The sequence below is a fragment of the Pleuronectes platessa genome, chromosome 7, assembly GCF_947347685.1.
Source record: "Pleuronectes platessa chromosome 7, fPlePla1.1, whole genome shotgun sequence".
In the NCBI taxonomy this organism is placed as follows: Eukaryota; Metazoa; Chordata; class Actinopteri; order Pleuronectiformes; family Pleuronectidae; genus Pleuronectes; species Pleuronectes platessa.
In genome coordinates this window covers 6697771-6708222 of record NC_070632.1, presented here as the reverse complement: position 1 = coordinate 6708222, position 10452 = coordinate 6697771, and the positions used below count along the sequence as shown (strand labels likewise).

General features: G+C 40.2%; 1 protein-coding gene across 1 annotated transcript in view; it reads left to right on the top strand.

Moving 5' to 3' along the window:
• Positions 1–1422: 1422 nt before the first annotated feature.
• Positions 1423–10452, top strand: part of si:ch211-1e14.1 (UPF0606 protein KIAA1549) — a 35937-nt gene continuing 26907 nt past the window's right edge. Inside the window, exons 1-2 of the mRNA XM_053427999.1 lie at positions 1423–1647; positions 3679–3968. Coding sequence (XP_053283974.1) covers positions 3836–3968 — 133 coding nt within the window. The 5' untranslated portion in view covers positions 1423–1647; positions 3679–3835. The remainder of the gene's footprint in view (positions 1648–3678; positions 3969–10452) is intronic.

The window sequence follows — 10452 nt, the reverse complement described above, 5'->3', positions numbered from 1 at the left end:
CATCATAGATTTTGTAAAACCTGAATTGGCAAACTAATCAGTAAATGTCTCAATTACAGTTGAAGATACAAATTTTACAAAAACCTCTTCCCTGTAAAACAGGTTTCTGCAGGATAATGTATAAAACTATTCAATTATGTTTTGACAACCATAAGCATTGAATGGCATCTGAACCATGGTACAAACAGCACCAGCTAAACTAAGACTGTTAGCTCTGACGAAATCAAAACCCAAACTGATCCCAGTAAGTGGGAATGGAAACCACATATGAAATATAAAGGCTCTGTCTGAAAAAGAAAAACTCATGTATCAGCATCAGCATGAGTCTCGTGATCTACCACTAGATGGCGGTGTGCACCAAAACATTGAAGCACCTGGATTGACAATGACGTCATCAGGTTACTCTGGTGTCTCCATTTATTTTAAAACACAGAACCATGAGGGGGATGACGTTTGCAACAGTGGACGATATGCATCATTGAATAGGCTTTTAAACAATGATGCACAGTCACTTTATAAAAGCAATAAAAGGGGTGAGACCAAATGACTAGAAATGGAAACAGTATAAATACAAACATGTATCAAACATCTACAAAAGCTGTAGACTAAAGATAATGAATAGAGGAAAACGGGTTCATGCATGAGGTATTAAGGGGTCATTTCTATTCTCATTAACATTCTCGAACACATTCACATAATAGATGATGGTCAGTTAAACAGCCATTTGCAGCTCGTGCAGCAACTCACTGCAAATTGCACACAAAAAAACGACAACGGAAATGTTTCCAGGGGACCCAGATAAGTGATGAACGTGTCTGTAGTTCAATGCTTTGTGAAGTTCCATCATCTCTGACGAGCAACAGACTTCAACAACTACACTCAGGTTCAGGTATACTTACTGCATATATTGTTGTTTTATGTCCAATTGTTGCTTTATTTTTTATGTACAATGCACCAACCACCACAAGGAAATTTCCTGTATGTGCAAATATACTTGGCAAATAAATAATAATTCTGATTCTGATTCATCACTTATTGGGATTCATCACTTATTGGGGGTTGGGACCTGGAATCATTTCCTAGGTTATTATTGCAATTTGCAGCGTAATACCACTGTAAATATCATAATTTTATTTTATTGTTGTTATGATTATTATAATCTTATTCTTATTTTAATTTTAATTGTATCATTATTATTATTATTATTAATATAGAAGCAGCTCGTGACATTGACATGAAGCCGAAGCATCCTCACGTTGCCGTGGAAGCCGCAGACGCCAACGGAGGAGGACCAACCTACTTCTAAACCCCTCCCCCTATTTGACGGAACCGCGCTGCAGCCAATAGGAGCGGGTATCCATAAACCACCGGCCAATCACCTCTACCGGGAGGCGGGGCTAACCCGATGCTAAGGACGACACCGTCAGAGCTTCACGTGAAAAAACCAGCGACCAGAAAACGCGCAACACGTCTGCACCGGAGACACAATCTGACAAGCGCTTTAAAACACGCAGGCGGGTTTTCCTCCCACATGAGGGTGAAGGACGGAGCCTCGGAGGACATCTGGACATCTGGACATCTTCCTCCTCACGAAGACACAGCGAGGGACAGAGTTTGAGCCCCATTGTTTGAAGGAGGGGGGTGGAGGTAAGTGTGAATGCGCAGCTATGAGGATTCACGGGGAATGGCTGTTATGGGGTTGGGGGGGGGGGGGGGGGGGTGAAGGGGAATATAGTTGTGCACCCTCAGCTCGCTATGGGTGTGTGTGCGTGTGTGTGTGGGGGGGGTGGGGGGCTCCCTGCTTGTGAGCTAGTGACTGCTAGCTAGCAGCTAACCCAAGCTCAGACTCTGGGAAGGAGTCATGACCGTGAAGCTGGAGAGTAACGGGACGCTGTGGGGGACCGAGGGGATGATGGCTGAGAGCAGGTCGTACAGCCTGAGGATGAAGAGTGTGGAAGCTGCCCTTCCTCTGACCCTCCTCTTCCTCTCACCACCTCATGCAGCCCCAGTGTAGATGTTAGTTAATCTAATGGGATGAGAGTCGGTCGTGTGTGGTGAGGTCACCTGATGGCAATGTGCAGGACAAACCTCATATTCTGCTTCTCTTTGAAGATGTATAATTGATCTTTGTTTGTACCTGCAGGGAAATACAACACAAACATGCATGACAAACTTATTCACTTTAACAGTACAAATTTACACATGAAGATACATCTATCAGCTGGGGCTTGGACAGACTTCAGACAACCGCACACTGTTCTGAATTAGCTCGTTCATTACTGTAGATTTGAGTGATCATTATTGCTGAGTCATGGGATTATCAAGGAGTGGGTCTTGAGTATACATTTAATTTAATTGAAGAATAGTAAGTACTGTAATTCAGAACAAGCCTGGTGTGTTGGCTCATTCCCCTCCTTATCTTTAATGTTCAGGAATACAAGCTTTTACTTTTGGCCATTATTTATATTAGGTTCTTCCCAATGTGCAGCAATGGGAAGCATGAGGAAAATGATGTGTTTTCTGAACGTTACAGCATGCAAAACATTTGATTTATTCACCACTCAAATTAAAAAGAGATGTGACCCACTTTTAAACTGTTGAAGTAGCTTTATACTGAACTAATAGTTAAGCTGAGCACATGTATATTAAAGTAAAAAAAAAACTGTGTCACCTGTAAATTACAGCTAATGATCTAATTCATCAGTGAGGTAAAATTAACATCTAATAATCTAGTAGTACTTTTCTTTTCTTAAAGGGGGAATCAGCTGGAGATCAAGATTTATAATTGATCTTTGTTTGTACCTGCAGGGAAATACAACACAAACATGCATGACAAACTTATTCACTTTAACAGTACAAATTTAATGCAGTAGAAACTGTCAGAATAATGAAAAATAAAATTTGGCGCTGTGGGAATGTTAATCAAACGAGAATGACACCTTATTGGCCATGGAATCGAATACGTCAAGTTTATAGGCAAGATACAAAACTCAGGACAAACCCTTCTGTATGTTTTTTATACAGACTGAAATACTGTCCAAATATATACTTTAAGAATCCAAATTAATTGCAGCAGGCACTGTCAGGAAAATGAAAATAGAAATTGGTATTATCCTGATTGTGTGGCTTTGGGAATGTAACTCTAATCAAACTAGAATGGCACCTTGTTATCTTTGGTAATATATGTCTTTATAGATAAAACACAAAACACAAACCTGTGAGCACCCCAACATTTTGCTGCTAATTTCAAACATTTATTCTATCATATTTTGCTTCTATGGCAATAACAATATTTTGCCTGTGTGGAGAAATCAACGAAAATGCTGCATTGTTAAAGAATGTGGAAAAAAACTACTTCCTGGATCCACCTCCTGATCCAGGACCACGTCAAAAATAAAATGGGGTCCTCCATACGTAAAGATCCCTCCCTCCACAAAATTGCATGAAAATCGGTCGAGTAGTTTTTGCGTTATCTTGCTAAATAACAAACAAACTAATTCATATGACAGCACAACCTCCTTGGTTTAAGTGATAAAGGTTTTGAATAATTTAAGTAGAGCATGTGCTTATAGTTCCTTCAGTCTATATCTGATTAATGAAGCGAGGCTCAAGTAACAACTGTGCACGTGGTTGCTTTGTTTTGAGAGTCACACTGTTGCTCTTTTGTTTTTCCCACAGCCACTATTCACTGCGAGCACATGTTATGGAAGGAGGGGCCTTACACTGAAGCAGACCAAACCAGGCAACCCTAAATAAACCCAAACCGGATTTGTCTCTGGCACGAGTCTTCTTTCCCGACCTGGATGAAATGCCTTGACCTCACTTCTACCGCACCATGGCGGGTTTAGTCTCCTCTGTGGGTTTGGTGCTGATGCTCACGGCTCTCGTGCGAGGCCATGGCCAGAGGGCTGTGTTCCTGGGGATGACGGTGTTGGTAACACTGGTCGTGGCTGACTCACCTGTTGCAGGTAAGATATCCCCTTTCGCTGACTCACACAACGTGAACTTCTAATTTGTACCTCGTGGCACTGATCATTGTCTTGAACAGCATTTGATCAGCTCTGAAGAACAGCTTTGACATGTTGACCTTGCAAATGCAGCTGTGGTGATAAAATAACCATTAATGTTTGTTATTTTAGTTAATTTAAGGTGGTAAATCAGTGAATGTTCAAAGTGGCCTAACATTTTAACATAATCAAGCATTTTTATGGTGTTAATCATTTAATCTCACTGAGTAGCTAAACAAATTGCACTGAACTGGAAGTAAAAGAGTAAACATCCTACGTAGACGTGAGAACCCAAGATTCTGCCCGGGTCTTATCAAGATCTTTGTCTTTTTTAGTTTCTGGTGAAGCTTATCTTTTCCCCTTCCTGAGGATTGAGTTCGAGATAATTCAGAAGCCTAGACCAATTGATTTATTAGGGTTGAATCAAATTACCTACAAATTTTAAGCGTCATGGTCTTTTTATTGACTTAGGTAGATTTATAGATCCAGGAAATACTTGATATATGTACAATCACTGAGCAGCTGCCCTGGGGCAGTGGGGGTTATTCTGTACCTTGCTCAAAGTCAACTTAACCTGTGACCTCTCAGTCATTAGCTTGATGCCACAGCCTTCAGACTCTCATTCTCCTTCTTAAAACTAGTTTTCCAGATGACATAATGTCCCTTCTGCTTTTCTTTACCTTTAGTTTTCTTCTGTACACATCTGTAGTTTGACACAAATAGTATGAGGTAGTTTACCTTAGCATAGATTAACTAAAAGTCAAGGTTGCTGTGTGACCTTGGATGACTGTGATATTCTTAACGAGGCCACTGGAATCTTTGATTCAGAGGCAAAGTCACAGCTCTCCCCCTACACAGACTTTGGAGTTAAACCAATTTCCAGTCATTAGGGAAAGAGAAAGGGTCTTAATCTATCCACTTGATGGGTGTTTGCTCCCGGCTTACTTTTATAAATAATGACATGATCCCAGCAACTTCCCTCCCCCTGCACATTGCCCAGTGAAAACCTGTTTTCATTGCAACCAAAAACTCATGATATTAAGTGGTAATAGGATTAGGTGGTAAATGCCAGGGTGAAAGCCTAATACAGGAAATCACGATTTAGTACAACTGGTATAATAACACAGCCATTCACAGCTTTTTAGTTTAATGCAAATGCCTTTGTGTGTATATATATATATTCCATCTATATAGCTGGTTTAGATAAAACACAAAAACAATTGTATGAGTTTGAAGTATCGTTCTTCTTGTTTCTGCCAATTTACCTTGGTTCATATAACTACAGATAAGTCAGTGGGTTTAATAACCAGTTTGCACTAAGTCTTCCTGATGGTTTGTTCCATTGTGGCTATACAACTCTATTCACAGTTACCACAAACAAGTGTCTATGGCTGCTTTTGCTCAGGGATGTAGTTTCACATTCACTTTGATATATTGTGTGACTCCCACGCTTTGTCTCTATGCAGCAGTGAAAGTTGTACTACAAAGCCTGGAGAAGATTTTCCTCTTTCTTCATGGTCTCTTGCTCACTTGGCTGGTGACTAGGAAATGGGCCAGGCTCTCTCAGACACTGATTGCTCTGCAGAAGATATTCACATTTTTAGCAAGTGGCTCAATCTGTGTCATCGAATGGGGGGAAACTGAAAAGTTAACTTATATAAGCTCAAGCTCGTTGCCTTCTGTATTTGTGTCGGAAAAATACATTTGCCCAGAAAGGGTTTTATCAGGGTTGTTTCATCTCTTTTTCTGGGAACATCTCCTCCACCAAAGCTAAGCTGCTGGTTTTGGTTGATTGTATCCTCATGGTTTTGATGATCACACAATCTAACACAACACTTTGAGGAGCATCTCACAGACACTTCTACTGTGGCCGACCGCAAACCACTGTTTCACATGAAGATACATCTATCAGCTGGGGCTTGGAAAGACTTCAGACAACCGCACACTGTTCTGAATTAGCTCGTTCATTACTGTAGATTTGAGTGATCATTATTGCTGAGTCATGGGATTATCAAGGAGTGGGTTTTAAGTATACATTTTATTTAATTGAAGAATAGTAAGTACTGTAATTCAGAACAAGCCTGGTGTATTGGCTCATTCACCTCCTTATCTTTAATGTTCAGGAATACAAGCTTTTACTTTTGGCCATTATATATATTAGGTTCTTTCCCAATGTGCAGCAATGGGAAGCATGAGGAAAATGATGTGTTTTGTGAACGTTACAGCATGCAAAACATTTGATTTATTCATCATTCAAATTAAAAAGAGATGTGACCCACTTTTAAACTGTTGAAGTAGCTTTATACTGAACTAATAGTTAAGCTGAGAACATGTATATTAAAGTAAAAAAAAAACTGTGTTACCTGTAAATTACAGCTAATGATCTAATTCACCAGTGAGGTTAAATTAACATCTAATAATCTAGTAGTACTTTTCTTTTCTTAAAGGGGGAATCAGCTGGAATAGCCGTAATTATTGTATGACTTGGGATGTTTATTATCTTAACTTATTCCCATACTGTTCCCAACATTCATTTGCAGCATGTCAGCTGTGTTTCCAAGGTCTATTTCAGCAGTGAAACCACGCACCAGTCGTGCAGCTTTCCCTTTTCCAGACTCATAAAAGCTCACTTCAGAGTTTCTGGGTCAGATGGAGCATGACGACGTACTTATAATTGCTCCTCCAGACAGAACATCATGCAGTAATTTCCTTCTTTTTTGCTTCCCTGCTTCTTTAACTTTTTCCTCATTTCTGCCTAATTTCAGTGAAAGAAACATTTGTACATCTGACTTGACCCTCAACCTAAAGTGATTGTTACAAATGTAAAGAATATAATCCTAAACTTTAGATGTGCTACCATAGATTGCCCTTGTAATTACAATAATTTTCTCTGCTCTGCACTTCCCGGCAAGTTCAACACAGCAAGCTGCAGACCAGCAGCATTCTGGCTAATTACCAGCTCAGTCCATCGCCATGTGAAATGTGATCTTTGGGTGATGACAATATGGCCATTCATTATTCATTAGAGCTGGGAGCCGGTTGCACATCAATGGGTCGAACCCATCAAAAGCCAAACACAGGGTTCTTTTGCACTCACCATGCCTGCGGCCTCATCATACAGATCTATTGGAAAGCAGTCTTTGGGCGACCCTGCCTCTCTACTGACTGACCTGTACCAGCTTTTATTTGGCTGTGATGAGAGCGGCAGAAGCCCCTCTGCTTATTGAGAGTCGGTCAGTGGTAGCAGTCTGACACATCTTCTAATAAAAAGTGTTAATGTTATTCTTCCTCTTCCTAGTCTGAGGTCGGTTGTCGTTTCATTTGCATAATTTCTACCACTTGTCTGGTAATACCTACGTCATCTACTGGTGGGCTGTGATGTGAAGGTAGCACAGGGGGGGGGCTCTAAATACACATCTGTTAGTGATTTTGTGTACTTTACCAAGGCAAGTTTCCATTACAGTTTCAGCATCTCAGTGTCCAGACTTAGCCGGAGTGTTGTTTAGAACCACTGACGTATTTAATCGTGTACTTAAAACAGGTCACTAGAATCTTCTGTTGTTATTTGTTTGTTTTTTACCATCCAGACATAGTAATTGCAATTTAAAACGTTTCCTGATTATGATTTAAAAACTGCTTTAACTGCACTGTTGGGATACTTTAATCCAATTTGACCAACGATTTTGATTCGGAATGTTATTTATTGTTTTGTACTATTTACTAACGGTATGTGAGACATTGCATACAGATACAATGACTATAACTACATTTACTTCATATTCCTAACCTTTAGCTTATAAAATATAAGTTTATTAGTCTTGGAATCATGTCAAATATCATTTAGGAGCATAGAGAGCAACTATTCTACTTTCCTGTCTTTCTTTTAGCACTTTTGTAAAAAGCTAGAGTTTCAGTTCTCTTTGGAAAAGTTAAGGGTAGAAAATACCTGAAACCTCCATTCATTACAAATAGATACTGCTCTCTGTTCTCATAGTTTCTTGTTCCCCTGTCAGTGTTATACAAGCTTGAAATGTGAAACGTTAAGTTCACAATTTGACAGGAAGCAGCAGCATGGACGTCATATTGTGATGAGCTGAAATCACAACGCTCTAGTGAACAGCAGGTGATTACTTCTATATTCATCAGAGCAGATTGAGCAGTTCAGCCAAACGGAGTCAAATCACTTTATCTTGGCCTTTCCACATCCCCGTTGCTACAGTTAAGTATTTAACCTCAAACGGATATTTCCCCTTTAACTGCTCACATATTGACTTGTAGGCCGAATGGGAAACAGCCTTCTTCCAGGACAGCTCAGTGAACTCATGTAGTTTGTTCTCCCAGGACCTAAAGCCTGAGAGTGGCCTGTGTGTGGAGGACTGAGGCGGAGCAGAGGAGGTCGCTGGGGGACACAGTCCTCTGGGCGTCTCTGGTTACAGGTTTTTGCCTTCCTGTCGTTTTGACAAATTCAGGACTGCGGCAAGTGAAGGAGTGTGTCCAGATTTGTGTGTGTGTCAAAGAATTACTCAGTGGCATTGCACCATAATCTACTCTTTAAAACTGATAACACTATGAATTCTGTGGAGACCCCTGGGAGCTGGCAGGTCTGTCGTGGAGCTTTTAAGGAACTTTGTTCTTAAAGCTGTTATACATTGGTCCTCACGTGCTGTACATCCCTGAAAAAAGACTGAAATCTTTTCAACTTTCCTCGTAGCTAACTACCTTTAACTCAGATTCCCCTGATACTCTGCCTGCTACCTCTCCTCCTCTCTCTCAATCAGAGTCTCTACTGTTCCCCTCCCCCTTATCCTGCTAACCTTCTTCCTCTCACTCCCTTTTCTCTTAAAAAAAAAGTATTCCTCCAGGAAAACAAAACAAGTATCACATGAATATTTGATGGAGTGCAGGCATGACCTCAGTTAGTGCTTATTTTTAGCCAAATAAGATGAATTAGTTTACGGTGGATGTCGGTAACTTCTCCAGCTGCAGGGCGTTATTTTGTCTTCTTTCTTTATCGACTTATTCCTGGCAAGATTTACAACTCAGAGCTGGTTTCTATTTATAACCTGTGCTTTATTGATTTAAACCTGTTCTTTAATCCTTGGTTGAATACGACAAGTAGATGCATTGTAAAGCAGCCGCTGCAGGTTTGTAATTAATGCACCCTCTGTGGGGCTTTTATTTTCTATGTGGGGGGGTGAGCTGCTGGAGCTTTGACAGAGAGCTTGATCTAATTGAACTCCGCCGATAAAAAACAATGGAATCTTTCCCATCTTAAAAGCTTCCCCGATAAACCAAACGTCAACACAGCCATATCTTGATTGTTGGACTGCACTCAGCGTACGCAGCTCCCTGCCAACTGAAAAGAGCCAGTCACGCACAGGGGCTCAGCTAAAAACAGAACCATGTGTGGGGTTGTAGTTAGCTAGCATTAATACCAAAAGATCCTTTCTTCTTCTTCTTCTTCTTCTCTTCTTCTGTCAAATTATACAACCATTAAAGTTACTTTCTTTGGCAATAAGGATCCTGGCAAACATAGGAAATGATGTCATTAGAGGGCTCTGTAATTGGTGTCTCAGGTTTCTTGACACACATGGGAATATATGTTTCCCCGTGTGGGGCAAGCACAGCTTTTTGGCTGATACCAATTTTTTCCGATGATTAAATGCAGGTTGGAAAATGGCCCCAAAAAGTCACTTGACCCATTGCTCATCAAATCTTTGAACTTTGTACTTTTCTATCTGTTTTGTACTGAGACATATGTAACTCGGCTTTATAATGGAATTACTGTTGAAAATGAGTGTTCTCTCTATTTCACAACCAGTCTAATCATATCTGAGCTCCTCCCAGCCACTTGCATTAAACCAGAAGAGACAGAAACATATTTATTGTCCCTTTCAAATATTTAATTGTGTTAAAGGTCACAGATTCAGTTTTCAGTATAACCTTGTTCCCCTTCTTTACTGTATGTGAGTGCAGGGCCTGGGGAAGGAATTTTCTGATTCAATTTCAGACATCAGCAAAGTGCTGTCTGCAGACAGGCATTATCAGGTTAACTCCATTTCAGACTTAGGATCAGTTAACATGAGAGGACAGTGAAGACAAATTCCCTTTTTCAAAGTTGGTTTGTGTCTATTGTTGTTTTGCTTTTAAAACATTGACTTATTACTTCAAATTAATCTTAAATTAAGTTTTAAATTTAGCAATAAAATCATCCCAATGCCTTTTAAGAAAGGAACAGTTAACAAAACAAAAAAACTAGTACCTAGGGAAGTGCATACCTCCACCAAGGCCCAACAGCTCCCTTACTTTCAATCAACATTTCAGTCTCCATGTATACTTCCCTCTGAAATTGGTCTGGATCAAAATTTTATTTGATCCTTCTTGGCCCATGTCCCGTTCAGTAGTTTTTGCGTAATCTGGATAAAACAACAACAAATTAACAGGG